The sequence below is a fragment of the Fulmarus glacialis genome, unplaced genomic scaffold, assembly GCF_000690835.1.
Source record: "Fulmarus glacialis isolate BGI_N327 unplaced genomic scaffold, ASM69083v1 scaffold22173, whole genome shotgun sequence".
NCBI classification, from domain to species: Eukaryota; Metazoa; Chordata; class Aves; order Procellariiformes; family Procellariidae; genus Fulmarus; species Fulmarus glacialis.
The window spans coordinates 16,749-32,190 of NW_009205143.1; the positions used below are offsets into that span (position 1 = coordinate 16,749).

At 35.4% G+C, this 15,442-nt stretch overlaps 2 protein-coding genes across 2 annotated transcripts in view; one reads left to right on the forward strand and one right to left on the reverse strand.

Moving 5' to 3' along the window:
- GLMN (glomulin, FKBP associated protein) overlaps positions 1–5,792 on the forward strand; it is a 22,441-nt gene extending 16,649 nt beyond the window's left edge. Inside the window, exons 16-19 of the mRNA XM_009575288.1 lie at positions 407–470; positions 3,922–4,045; positions 5,464–5,546; positions 5,685–5,792. Coding sequence (XP_009573583.1) covers positions 407–470; positions 3,922–4,045; positions 5,464–5,546; positions 5,685–5,792 — 379 coding nt within the window. The remainder of the gene's footprint in view (positions 1–406; positions 471–3,921; positions 4,046–5,463; positions 5,547–5,684) is intronic.
- Positions 5,793–6,813: 1,021 nt separating this feature from the next.
- Positions 6,814–14,640, reverse strand: LOC104074973 (chromosome unknown open reading frame, human C1orf146). The gene is made up of 5 exons (XM_009575289.1): positions 14,572–14,640; positions 12,537–12,630; positions 11,258–11,426; positions 8,360–8,438; positions 6,814–6,933 (listed from the first exon to the last, which is right to left on the reverse strand). The coding sequence occupies exons 1-5, from the start codon at positions 14,638–14,640 to the stop codon at positions 6,814–6,816; spliced, it is 531 nt and encodes a 176-aa protein (XP_009573584.1).
- Positions 14,641–15,442: the final 802 nt, after the last annotated feature.

Sequence of the window (15,442 nt, forward strand, 5' to 3'; positions counted from 1 at the left end):
GCTGGCAGTTTTAATCTTTCTTGCAAAGTGTCAGCTGTTGTAACATGGACACTGGTGCTCTAGACTAAGCTATATTGCTCAACAGATGAGTGGTTGCATTTTGTACAAATGGATATTTTTAGGATGTCTGGCTAATGGATAATTTATATTATTATCCCTGTAATATAAATCTGTGTTCTAAAAAATAGTGTATTTTTAATGCTGGCAGTTTTAATCTTTCTTGCAAAGTGTCAGCTGTTGTAACATGGACACTGGTGCTCTAGACTAAGCTATATTGCTCAACAGATGAGTGGTTGCATTTTGTACAAATGGATATTTTTAGGATGTCTGGCTAATGGATAATTTATATTATTATCCCTGTAATATAAATCTGTGTTCTAAAAAATAGTGTATTTTTAATTCACAGGATTATGGCGTCACTAAATCTACTAAGATACTTAGTCATTAAGGATTGTGAAAGTGATAATCAAGTAAGTACTAATTGATTTAAAAATGATTGATTAGCTAAGGGCTGAGAGATGGATTAATGTGAATGCTGTTATCCTTGATTCAAAAACATGTGTTTTGCATTTTTCTTTGCTATGGTCAGTAATCTAGAAGTGATGTTTTTATTAACTACATTAGGAGATATGTGATGTGTTATTGTATTCTGATGAAACTTGATTGCATTCATGCTTAACTGCTACTGTAAACAAGCTAATCCTTTTACTCTGCCTAATGAATGGTGGTCTATGTCCGTAATTTTAGAGTGCGTCACCATATAATAACATCTCTATCAAGTATTCCCATGAGAAAAAATATTTGTTACTTTTGTTTATTTATTTGGTGGTATCCCTCAGGCCTCCAAGTGGATTTCTTTATTATAATAATACAAACCTTTGCTGTTCAAGAGATCCATTTTATTCATCTTCAGGCGAAGTACTTTTTGTGTGATATGCTGAAAGTTAATAGTATTAAGATTTCTCAGAAAGTATTTAATAATCATATTTAAATAGTTTTTAGCTGGGCAAAACAGTATTCTATATTTACAGCAACTGTGCAGCTGCATGATAGGTACATGTTAAAAGCTTCTCTAGGTATTAGCATCAAAAAAATTCTTGTCTGTAAGATCCATCTGCTGAAGTAACAAAAGGAATGGCCAGACCTATCCAGTTTTCTGCTACATTGCTTTACTGGATACAGCCTAGAATGTTTTATGCATAAAGGTAACTTGCCAGCCTAAACTGCCCACCGCTGTAGTTTACCTATGTTTTTATTATAGTTATACCTCTTTACCTTCATTTCTCCTGCGTGTGGATGTTTGAATGTAGATATTTCAGAAATACTCTGCATATTTAAACTTTGCAGTATATTTAAAAAATTGAAACTGCCCTTATGTATTTTACCCATATAATATTATGCTATCTCAGTTTAAAGCAGGATTTTATAGCTTTAGTTGTAATCCCCACGTCTTTCTTCTCTGTTTTGTTTAGCTCTTTTCTGTCTGAAGCAGTCAGCATCATTTGTTACTGGTAGATCAATGCAAACTATTTTATTCAACTGCTGTATGGCTTTTCAGTGTAGTATATTATGATGGATCTGCTGTTTTTGTGTACAGTCAGTCCTGTCCACCTGCAGTTGATGGAAATGTGTTCCTGGGTTGATTATGGATTCCATATTCTAGCAGCTGATCTATAAGTGCTCCGACTTGCATTGTGTCACTACAGCACTGAAGAGCCAATGGAATTATTTGTGTTTAGTTTTCTGATTACATTCCACTACCAAATGGCTACTTATTCTAATAGTAAATGCAACTTCTGTTGACTCTTTCAAATCATTGTGTTCCACCATTCCTCTAATTTATGCAATTCAGTAGCTTTTTATCCACTCTATCACGTAGCGAACAAGTATCACCTGATCTAGTTGAAGATGCCCCTGCTCGTGGCAGGGAGATTGGACTAGATGACCTTTTAAAGGTCCCTTCCAACCCAAACTATTTTATGATCTCCTTAGTACTAAATGTTTTGATTTTTGCATTAAAATATTTGTTGAAATTAGTGACAGTTTAAAGAAAAATTGCTTTTCAGTTTTAAAGTACAGTAAAGCCTTTCCTGACTTGAATAAGCAATATCATGGTCAGATGAATATTCTAACCAGCAGATAAGTATCCTAAGGTGTTTTGTTGTTCTCCCCCAGTTCCTTGACTTTCCTTATGATTTGGAGTAATAGACTTCAGCATATCATTTTCTGTTTTCTAAAATACAGAAAAATTCTGATCTACTTTTAGAGCACTTTGAGATCTATGAATACAAGTTTTATAAGTGCCTAGTGATGTTATTAGTCTAAGTAGAATAATAACAATATAGCTTGCACTGATTACCAAAACTGTAATGAAAATTAATAGTAAAAATAGCTTTCAATTGGTGCATTTCTAATTTACTATTTATGTAATTAGTTAGTATTGATAGACTATATCTGTTTCTCAGATTTACAGAGTGATTACTATTTAAGTGCTCATTATGGTCCACTCAGTTTCATGTAAATGCATAGCTTTGAAAGAAAAGAGAGTATTCCTCTTTTATTATTATTAAAAATTTATACATAGTAGCACACAATTGCTGTAACAGGGCTGTCTAGTACCCAATATAAAGAATGTCCTTACAGTTTGAGGAGAAAATAGCATCGCCTCTTCTGAAGTTTTCTCTTAAATTTAAGCCCTGCCAGTTCTTCTTGACTTCCTCCCTGTCTCCCTTCATATAGTGCAAGTGGGGCAGAAAGAAAATGCTTCCTTTCATGTCAGTTCAGATGTTTTGATTGCTGTGGAACAAGCACTTTCATTAATCAAATTTAAAAATCAGTATTTTTCTGGAAAGTTATTTCTTCATTTTTAGCCCCATTCTGGTGGAAGTAATTACCGGTTTTCTTATTTGACCAGTTAACTTTGTGTCATTTAGCATTAACATTTGTTGAATTTTCCGCTGTAATCAACAATACTATTTGACATTGAGAATTCTTATTTTTATTGTCCTTACTCTGCCCTTTGAGAATACTGCCTGAAGAAAGGAGTCATGTAAATGGCTCCTATATCTAAAGACACAAAGACTGCTTTATATTTCTTTACTTCTATAGCAGTTTTGTAACTACAAGCTTATAAGGCAGAGTTTTCCTCTTGTGCTGTATAACCTTGAACAGCCTTGCTTTTGAGCATCTTTTCCTTGTATCTCTTGTTTCCTGAGTGCCATTATTGTAAACTTCTTTTTTGACCCATGCCAAATTGGGGAGGAGTTCATGGGTCACTTTGGCTACTGTGCCTAAGGATGGGGTAGTAGCATATCCAGTAACATTACTACAGTGCTTTTTAAACTGAATGCAATATAGACAAGACTCTCATATATTTGGGGAGCATGACATTTATCAGAGCTTTCATTTGGCATTGCAATACAGTGTTAATTCGGGAACATGAATATTTGTGCCATTTTGCCGCTGAATTATCTTAGAGGAATTTTTGCTGTTTACTCGCTGTAGAGATATTTACTCACTGTAGAGATTCTAGCCTGAAAAAGTGGCTAGTACCCCCCCTCCAACATACCAAGATCCTCTCAGCTTTGGTTACAAGAACAAGTTGAAAATGTGTGTTTCCATTGCTGTAGTTATCAGCCTACATACTAAGTTTGCCCCCCTCCCCCCCCTTTTTTTTTGACTGCTTCATCCTTCAATTTTCAACAAATTATGTTGAAAATGTAAGAGAGAGGGGGAGGAGCTTAAATGTCTATCACGATGCTATTCATGCTTAAATGGATGAGTCTAAATTCTTTTTTTCTTTTTCTTCCCAGCACAGAAGTGTATGTTACAAAGACTAGTCCAAAAACTCGTTCTCAAAAACTTAGCATTGCAATGCTCCATTAAAACTAATTTGTAACCTTCTCTGTTCTGTTTGAATAGACTGGTGTATGGACCACACTTGCCAAGATTGAGCAAAATTTTTTAAAACCACTGCATGTAGGACTCAATATGTCAAAAGCGCACTATGAAGCAGAAATAAAGAATAAGAAAGAAAACAGAAGAGGTTAGTTGTTTTCTTTTTTTCTTAGCTTTGTTCATAATTAGAAACTTTGGAAATCCTTTAGAAACAAAGAATTGGTGAGTGCTGTCTAGATCATGTTTTATTTAACTGTTGACACTATTCCACATTTCAAATGATAATTCAGTAGTTGCTGTATTTGATACTAATAATTTTCGTAATTGGTCAGAAAAATCTGAACTTGTTTATCTCTCATCACATTTGTAAACCTTATGGAAACCTAATAGAAATGCCACATGAAGATCTTCAAAGCTTGTTCTGCATTTATACTTTTGATTTTAAGGTTAGACAGAGCATCTAAGTCTCTCTGAATATACAGCCCTTAGGTTTCACACTAGGTGTGGGGAGGTTAAAAAGAGAAGAAATAATTCATACAGCAAACAGGTGCTCTCTTAAAGCCTGAAGGATTACATTCTGGATTTTTTTTTTTTTTTTTTTTTTTTAATCTGACAAACAGAATCAGATTCTGCTGGGGGTTAAGCAGACACATTCCACAGGGTATAAGAGCTATAGCTGCTTTAGGCCATCTCTTTTTATGTCAGATCCTCTGTTCCTTTGTGGTCTCCAGTATAATTAAGACAGCCCAAGGAACTTGCTTTTGCTACCAAAAAGTAAGGCTTTTTGCCCCTAGTCTTATCATCTCTGTTGTAAACTATATGAGGCAGAGAAGGGGAATTTTTGTGAAGGCAACCTTCTTTCTAGATATCTTTCTAAAGGGAATCCTTTAAAATGAATCAGGAAGCTTTTTCTTTAAGTCGCTCTTGCATTTCTCTAGCCTTTGACAAAGCATAAAGAGTTTTGAGTTCAGGAGAGAACATCTAACTCATATAATAGTAAGTGGTTTAGCCTTTTTCCCCAATGTATAATCTTTGTAAGCATGTTGAATTTCAAAGATGTGGTCTGAAGGTAAGAGATTTTCCCCTTAGTTTTCAGACTTGTCCCTGCAGTTTTGCCTGCTGCAAGTAATCTTCCTGAAACAGAGAAGCCCTGCAGCCTTTTCTTAACAAAATAAGTATTTAATGTCTGGATTCATTAAGTCAAGCTAAAGAACCTTCTAATATCTCTCTGGATGTGGAAGTATTAAAAATGTATCAAAAAATGACCAGATTTATTAATTTTTTTTCCTTTTAAGGAGCATTTTAGCTATATAAAATTGTTTGAGTTGCAGATATTGCCTGTTTAGTAATGGAGTCATATGTGATATAGAAAGCGTAGAGAGAGCATCCAGCTCAAACTGTCTTCCTCTTAAGGTTCAGCACCTTCTGTCCTGTGTTTGATCAATCCCTAGGTTTGTGTTTTTTAGCAATTACTGTCTAGAAATGCTAATACATTAAATATTCTTTTCATCCTAAAAGTTATGTGAAACAGCAGCCTGATCTCTGGTTGGCTATTTTCTTCTACAGAGGCACACAGTTCTAACACAGTTTGTTCTGTTACTGTTAGTGGGGAAAAGATGCCTGCCATGACTACTGAAATGCAGCTTCAGGTGAGTTTGCATTTCCTTCGAAGTTATTCAGAAGTATTGAAATCTTCTTTTCAATCTGGAGACAAATCTACATGTATAGTGGGTAAAAAAAAAAAAATCTTCTAATAAAAATAACATTAATCTCTTTTGTCATTTCAGGTTTTACACTCAGCTCTCTTCACATTTGATTTAATAGAAAGTGTTCTAGCTCGAGTAGAAGAACTCATTGAAGGGAAAATAAAAGCTGTACTGGATGAAAATAGTTAAGCCAGTTGAAGTATTTGAATTAACATACTTCTTACAAGATCATTTTGACTATGAGACCTTAGTTGAAAAGGAGGCTACCAACCTTTAAAGAAGAGCAATTTAGAATGGCCTCTAGAAGAATTGCAAATGCTGCTTTTCATACGTCTTGTGGTTGTTCTTTTTTATTTTGTTCTGCTATTGTTGTATGCAATTCACAGCGATGACCTATTTACTAAAGTACTCCTCTTCAGAATTTCATGCTTTTTCTTAAGTTTAGAAACTAAAACAAGGGGGTTTTTTTTTGTTCTTATGCTGTGGCAAGGAGGTATGGTTCTGCATTTATTTTTCTGTAAATTTTCAAAATTTGTTAGATAATAGTTGCTGACTGGTGTTGTGAATTAGAAAAATTTTTATAAAGTGACTGGAGAACCATTAATTAAAAAGCACTGTTTAAGCACAAGGTATTTTTATTAGCACTTTTTAACATTGACAAACAAGCTTCTATATTTACAAACAGGACTGTAAGGTATAGATAGATAATAGTAGAAACGCTATGGCAAAGGTAACCGCGTTTAAAGAAAAACACATCAACTTTGAGCCAAATAAGATGTTAAAATTTAGTAGCACAACAGATAACACTTGTGTTTAAAAAACCACACTGTATAAGATTTCATACATATACCTGTTTATGCATAGGAAACCTGTATTTTGGAATTGTTTTGATCATCCTTATCTTTAATGATAAAGTTTTCCTTAAGATATATGAAATATTTTGGGAAATAATTATAAACAGATGAGCCCGTAAGTTCGGAATCAAGGCTGGCTTTTCTATAACGCAGTTAAACCACTTTCTTTTTTCTTAGAATGCACATTTGGTACAATGTATGCTATTTTTCATTGTATAGCTATTTAATACAATTTTTCATTCCAAATGCATAAGTTGTATATACAGTCTTTTGAAATGTAACTATATTTTTGAGAATATTCTATATTTTGTTTAAAATATTGCCACTCTATTTATGAATAAAAACCCAAATACTAATTAATTACAATGCAACTGGTGCTCCTGAAGCATCTTCCAAACTGGACTGTTTTCTATTATTTGGGCTTTTGTCATTGCCATTTTGTAACTAACATCATCTGCTCGTGGCTTGGAGGTTATCTTAGAGGAGAGAAAAATATTGTGAGTAGGACACAGTAACTCTTCGGTGAGAGAATATTCAACATCTTATTTTTCAAATAGTACAATTGTAAAATTATTCAGCAGTGAAATTTGAATCGTGTTCTCTGAAGTAGATATTCAGGAATGATGTACACAGAGCTGAGTTGATGCATCCCTTTAGGTGCAAGACCAGTCCTAAAATAACCAGTTCTGTCAGCATTGCATCTGATTATCTGGATAGTATTTCAACAGGAGTTGGGTATGGTAGCTCGGGATTAGTTGGATGGTATTGCTCCCTTGGCCATGTCTGTTAACCTGGGGAAAAAAAGTTCGTTTTCTAGGCCCTATACCAGTTAGGGATTCTCTGGCAAAAGATGAGCTCATTAAACTGGCTTTGCACTGCATCAGTGAGAAATAATGTAATGGCAACTGATAAATTTGTGGTATATACTATCATCACTTCTTATGGGTCTCTCCTGTTGAAGTTCAATGTAAACAAGTGTATTTTGAACAAGTAGAAAAGCAAATTCAAGTTTACAGGATCAGCAGTAATCTTAAAAGCTTTTAGGTTACTGCTGTATTAAGAGACTGGGCCAGAGACATCAGTAGATTCCATAAAAAGTTTAAGTACAATGTTCAACGTTGTGATAAGTATTTAACAACTTTTGCAATATAGTAAGTGAGATGTAGCTTGCACACTTTTAAAATGATGAATACTCTGAATAGGTTAATGCTTATTATTTTGAGATGCTCATTTCAGGAAAGGATAAAATGTAAATTCATATTTGAGTCCTAACATGTCATTCAACCTGCTCTTTTTATTTTTGGTACATGGGATGCCGCTAGTACTGTTACAGTTAAAATTTTCATGGAAAAATGTTCTTTAAAGAGGTTTAGAAAATAGATTTAATTAATTATGTGTTGTAATTACATGTAATTACATGTAATGTAAACATGATTAGGGACATGGTTTAGTGGGCATGGTGGTGTTGGGTTAACGGTTGGACTTGATGATCTTAGAGGTCTTTTCCAACCTTCATGATTCTATGATTCTATGATATGTTGCAGATACTTGTGGATTTTTAATGATGCACACACAGAGGTAAATTACATTCATTAAGCTGCAGAAATATTACACTAGTAACTAGACTTTTCAGATTGGCATTTTTACTTTAAGTTGAAGTCATCACATATTTAGATCTCATGCAGGTTCTGCACTAGTAAATGAAGTTACCTTTAACAATAGTTTAAAGACTCAGATAAAGTATCAGAGCAGCAGTCTTACCTCAATGTATTACATGGATTGTGGTCAATATGATCAAAAAAGTTCCATTAAGGAAAAATAAATATTTTCTAGTTCTTGGCTTTTCCTGGCTAATACACATCTGAAGAACTAGTATTTTTAAGTATATGCAACCAGACTTACCTTAGCTATAGTTAGCATTAACTTAACAGTTTCAGCAGTATTATGAACTGGTATTATACGTAAATTACTGCCCAGGAATCTGCACATCAAAATAAATCAAGGTGAAGGTTACTTTTAGAATACACATTTAATTTGTTATGCCATAAAACTCAAAAAATATTCCCACATGATGTAAATAACTTTTTGCTGTGCCTTCACCACAAGAACATAGAAGATTGCTTTTATTTTAAAGGCAACTGGAGAGTTCATGCTGTTTGTATAGCCATCTGTCCAATTTCTGTACCACTTGTTTAGGTGGGCTTTGGAAGGGCTCATTTCTTTTTCTAGGGCTCTTTGACAATCAATCAACACTTCTTAAGCATGATTACATTCAGAGAGAACTAAACCCTCTTCTTCTATATTGTTGAAGACTGTCCGTTTTCAGTGCCAGTAAAAAAATGTTTGTTTGTTTGGTTTTTTATGGCTTTGGAAGAACACAGGGAAGTATCTAAAAACACTGTGCTAAAAATACTTCAGAATTTGAACTAAATCTTTGTAGTGTACTATCTAAATATAGCAATCTGTACGTCAGATGCAATTAAGGTAATGGGATAATTCTGCTAAGAATTTCATGTAAAGACTTGTTCATTCAAATAATTTAACCTAAAATGCATTCTCTTTGTATAAATCATGTTATTCATATACATTCATTCTTGAGAATGGAATCTGGAGATTTAAAATACTAGCATCAGTTGTCATTCAACGCAGTCATGGAAGACAGAGATCAAAGCTTAGGCAAGCACAGAGCCCCTCTTTAAGATTTGCATCTTAAATGTGTTGTAACAATGGCAACAAAGTTAGCATTGCTGCTGTTTTCTGTTGTAGAGCTAAAACTTGATAGGGACTTAACAACAAATAATGAGGAATTTTAAATAATCAAAAATTTAATCCAAACACAGTGCCCAGCTGCTCGATTGTGACCTCCCCTTGTGGCTTCCACCTGTTCTTCCCCTCAATCTGTTTGATGACTTGGACTCATTTACATTAAGACCTGTGCTGGTTAGATATCTGATCTGAACTTGGCTGCCCATTCTTCTATTTAGCAAAAACAAGTGTTATAGGCAGTGTCCCTCAGGTCACTGTTGAGCTTTGCTAAAATCTGATGCAGAAACTGTGGTTTTTGGTATTTAGGTATTAGGGAAATAAATAGATGCAACTTTGCTAATACTAGCAATAGGCTAAGCAAAGCATGAATGAACAAAGCGCAACGAAGAAACAATTACATGTACTTACCTAGATCCATGAAAATCCATTTCTGTCAATAGCTTTGCTTTCGATTACAGCAGGTCTAAATTTAGTTTGTATTTTATTAATGTGATCAGTGGGCAGAATACTGGCCATTAGAACACAAGACTGGTCTTTGCTCCAAGGTGTTTAAAAATTAACATACATATTTACTGAGGATATTAGTGGAATGCTCATTTGAGCTGCGATGATAAAGATTGCTTTTCTCCCGCTGCCCCCATGATATACACAACCCTCCATAAAGCGTTCATGTTGTTTAACAACAATCCTATAATATTCTTGTAATAAAAAATAATCCTTCCTCAATTGCAACAAAACCATAGATAAGCAGAAAGAAACAGTAATACAGGAAGACCTGAAAATACCAGGGGACTTTTTTTTTTTAAACAAATCTGACAGGTGATTTGTAGTTTGAGAGAATATGGCACAAGTTTCAACCCCACCAATGCAAAAGCTCAGTCAGTGATTTACATATAATAGCAGAACTCCAAGCTGCCAGGTAGTAACAAAGCACACGCATCTGAAATATAATTATGCCTTGTCAACATCAATTTGGTATGGCCTGCAATGACAAAACTATTATTTTAATAAAATTACTGACTTGCCAAATGGAATATAGTCTCAAAACATCGTATTTGTTAGTGATCAACACGTGCACAATCCATTGTATAACCAGAAGGTAGATTGAGAATTAGCATTGCCATCAGCTGAATAACACGTTCTTGCTGAATGGTGGCAGAGCTTTTAAGACCTCTCATGAAAATTTATGGAATTTTCACAAATAAGGTAATAGATTTCCTACACTTCATCCCATGCACTGTGCTACTCATCAGCATTTGGCAGTGTGCCCAGGATTTAACAAAATTAGTGCTGGTTTCAAGGAGGTAAAGATCAAAGACTCCATTAGAATAGTCACTTCTTTGATGTCAAGAGTGAAAAATCAACTGCAGTTAAGACTACTGCACCTACCAGAAAGTAGTTTTGACTACAAGTATGGAGCACAATCTGATGACTTGTCAGCAGATATGTACTGAAACATGCAAGTTTTCAGGCTTCACTAGAAATCACAGATAAAGTTTTAAACAAACCAGTTTAATGGCCAGTTCTATACTTCTGGTGTAAAATAACATTGATTATTTCAATTGTTCTAGCTCTGTATAATAGATGCTGTTCCAAGTAAACAGATTTTAAAAGCTGTTAAAGAATTTGTGCTTTACAATAAAGCCTTTTCTCATGAAGGAAACTTGCCTGTTCTGTTTTGAAAATGACCATGAAAAGATGCTGACAGAGCTAAGAAAATTGCCTAATCTTCCAGTTCAAGAGAAAACTTTTGAAAGAATTATATTACTTAGCCCTAAAGTGATTGAAAGGGATGTTACTTGCTATGTTTTGAGGAATGTCCCCATTCGTTACCTATGACATGTCAGATTGATTCACTTAGTATTCTTTTCATCTGCCATTAATAAACATATGCTTTAAATAATTTTCCAGTGCATTAGCAAAATAAAATTCCTATTCCTGAAAAATAATTCCTAAAATAACATTGCCGAATCTAGGACTGCTACTTCATTTCTTCCTAGCAATAAAAATTTTGGTTTGATGTTGAAATTATACCTTCTCTGAATCCTAAACATGACATTCCATTCTTCCGGTCCATGAAGAGCAGCTGACAAAACCAAAAAACTGTTCCGATGAATGTTTATGAACTTCTGAATTCTTTTGAAAAACTGTTCTTCCCCTGTCATAAGCAAGTCTTGAGTGTCTGCCAGTATAAATGCAACACCTATTGAAGAAATTGATATAAATGTATACGTCATGGCAGTAACGTGATTAAGTTCTCACCACAAACCGGGAAGCAGAATTCTTATTCAAACATTAGTTTAAAAGGCGATGGAACAAAACACATGAATGAATTTACACATCTTGACAGTGAAATGCAATCATGAGATTTGGCCAGTGATTACTAGTATTTTTAAGATAAAACTACAAATAACTCAGAGGTTATTTTTGACTGTAACATCAAAAAACCTTAACTGTTCAATCCACTCAAAGTACAGACATCCGAATGCCTTCGAAAGCACATGCTTCAGGAAGAAGCAACTGCTATAATGGAATGAATTTAGGGCAAATGCAGAGACTGATGGAAGAGCTCAGCAAGTCCTGTTTCTAAACGAGATAAACACACCTGTAACATCTTAAAGTAAGCTAAACTGTCAACTAAGTTACTCTGAAAGGGAAAGTTAAGAAGGCTGAAGTTTAGGAGGCTTAACAATCGAGGATACAAAAGACTAGGCCAGTGTATGCCTTGTTAATCCTTGTAGTTCAGGAAAGCTTCAGCTTAAGGATCTCATCTACCTATCTAAAGAATCTTCTGCTGTAAAAAGGAAGGACAGATATTTCATGTTTGCAGTTTCAGTGATTTCCTAATCAAACCTGCTCAAAGAATCCTTTCCCTAACTCCTCTGCTACCACCAGGTCTGCAAACTCAACTTGGAAGATGAAAGCCAAGGGCCTTGGTTCACTCTTGTGTTTACAGCCATGAATACTAAAAATCTTGACAGCTGTCTTACATATTAGTGACACTCAACATGTTTGCTCAGTTATAACAAAAATTTACTAAACAGTTCAGCTGATGATCACCAAATCTAATGTAGCTGTTCTACAATACATTAAAAAAAAAAAAAAAAGTAAAAACGAATGAAAATGTTTCATCCTCAAAGATCTCTGCTCCATCCTCTGATTTATGTGCAATCACAGCACAGTTTCCTTCCACTATTGCACGACATTCCACCACGGTAGCTTTTATTCAGTTTAGTGCAGCCTACAGCAGGGCCTGATCTTGTACCTCATTAGAGCTTATGAGTTTAAAAACATAAACTTCGAAGTACTGTACCAGAAAGAGAAAAAATCATGGATCCAATTTCCACCGATTCTGAGTATCGAACTCGGTGTTGTTGCCTCTGTAGAACTGTAGAAATTTCATGATTCTAAATAAAATTTAAAAGGTTATTTTTAAAATATGTTTTCAGCCAACAAGTTAAAGCATTGTCTGAACCATTGTAGATAGAACTTTAGCATCATTGTTTAAAAAATATTTTTTATTCCACTTGCAATACAAAAAGTAGTAAAATGTTACTTAAACTTTTTCAGTTAATGAAATTTTGAATTATTTGCATTGGAAGTTATCAAACATTGAATGACAATTTTGTATGCATACATTCAGTTTGCCACAGGAAACTTGCATAATAAAGAAGCTCAAACATTTTACAGTCTGCTTTTGTAAGATGTGCTAAAGGAGGATTTGCAGAAGTGAGGAACATACAGTAACGTGTTTCTATGACTCCAGTTAATTAGACTGCATTATTTTCCCAGATGTCAGCATTTCATTTGGAAGATAGTTCAGAAAATCTGTACGGTACATGATTTTCTTTAAAGCTTTTTGACAGAATACAATCCACTCAGGAAAACTAGAACATAGCACTATCCAACAGAATAATCTACAGAATGGAGTGGGTTTGGATGTATTTTTCAGCCTGCAAAAAGTATTTCTGCAGTATGTTCTACAGAAGCTGCTCAAGCACACACATTTGAAAAATTAAATCACTGAATCCTTTTTAGCTATAACATGTTCTTTAACCTACCCATTTAAAACATAGCCAACCTGCCTATATAGGGAAGTGGTGTGATTTAGTGGAAGAGTACAAAATAAAGTCAGGATAGCAAGTGAACCCTGAAGGAGACAGTACACAGAAATGTTATGCTTTCAATTGGTCTGGAAAGGGAACACTCAATGACAGCTGCTTACAAGGTATAACTACAGTTTTGGAAAAACTCTCTGCTTCAAAGCCACTGCTGACAGTAAATTATTTAATGCACAAATATAAATAACAGCTATAAGAAAAGAACAGCTGCACAGGGAAAAGAGAAATCTCATAACCAAAACTGATACAATGCAATGCCTTTGTAAAAGAAAAGCCATCTTAGATCTGTATCCAGCTATTTCCACATCTTTGCTCACTGTGAGTCCTTGCCAACAGCAGTAGTTTTGAGTAGAGCTGGGCCCCTTATTAATAGGAGTGACTTATGCTGGTATAGCTGATGAGATCAGTGTCCTCCAATACCTCTCACCGTATTATGGATTAAGTTGCTCTTGAAGCAGTTTCCAAACTGGAACAGTTTGCAGTCTGTCATTCCAAGACAAGCAGGCAAGTAAGAACAGGCTTTAAACTGAGATGATTCAGGAATTACTTCAACACCATTCACCCATTTATACAGCAGAGATGGGGTGATAACCTTGTCAGCCAAGCTAGCATAAGATATCCTTGCTTGTGAATCAAAGCCCTCTTGCCTCTAAATTCTCTCCAGCTGGCATGAAATTGATCTCAGCTGCAGGAACTAATTACCAGCTCTTGACATACCCTTTCACTTTAACTGAGGAACATAGTCCAGGCTTCTGATATTAAGATATAAATATATTTATCTGTAAGACTCACTATTTTAAACTGAACTGCATACTTACTGAGTAATAATCTACCCCAATGTTCATACTGTATAGTAGAAAATAAAGTGTTTAGGGAGAAATTCAGAAAATTAAAACCATTTCTGATGGAATTATTCATAGAGCTAATTGAAAGCAGCATCAGTGCAGTGCAAAAATGATGAGTCAGAAGGACAACCCTAAAGCAGTATAACTAGAATAGCAGGTGGCAAGAATACTAAATAGGTACAGAAGTAGTTAGGAGAAAAACCACACACAGAGAAAAAGAACCAGTACTACAGTAGAAACAACTTCAGACTAATCAGTTTTATCCTCAAAAAACTATATTCACTGACATTGCATAAAATATTTCCACGTATAGAATATAGGAAATGCTTCTTTCAGCGTTTCTTGGTGAGTCAGATGCTGCTCTTGACAAGTGGTATGTTACCTGCAGAGCTGTACTCATAATAACTGTTGTTATCCATCTTGACTGTTCCTGCCCACCACTTTCTGTCATTTTTTTCAAGGGTTTAATGGCTCTGCAGTGAAATCTCAGCTGCCACCTTCTGAAAAGCTTGGAAAAAGAAAGATGACAAATATTACCTGCCAGTTTAAGAGGTGACATGTTTAAGGCACACGGATCCATTAAAGATCTGATTAAAAACCAGGGCACTACCGAATTCTGCAGAATGTATACAGGTGCCCACAACCACTGAACTAATTTAAGATGGCAATTAGATACCTAAATGGTTTTAAAGAATTTGCATCTGAGAGGGCTTCCTCTATAAGGCGTAACAGTGAGAGCAGCATAATGAATAAATGACTTCAGAAAAACATTCCTAAAAGCACTTAAACCGACTAAGGACCATTTGCCCTATTTTCAAAGGGCACATTTGTCACTGTGCACCTTTTACACTAAGGTACTTTTGGGAAGACTGCCCCAGGGCTCCTTCCCAGCCTGGAGCGGCCCACCATGCCGCGGGCCTGAGCACTAGCTCTTTTCATGTACGTTTGCATTTCACTCTTCTGAAAATATTGCTGGATATCCAGCTTGGCAGGCATTTCTATTTCAGTAAGGCTCATGCGGTGCAGCAGGGGACACCGAAGCTCCCTGGCAAGAGCGTGAGGCAGCCTGGAGGATGGGCCCGGCCTCGCCTCACATCCCTGAGGCGCCCGCCGGGGGCACGGTGGCACCCCGTGCCGCGCCCGGCGTCGGGAGAGCTGGTTTCCACGAAACCTTTGTGCCAGCTGGTTCCCAACATAAGTTTTAATCGGGCCTCTCGTCATTTAAAAAACCTGGTAAGGCGCTAAAATAACAC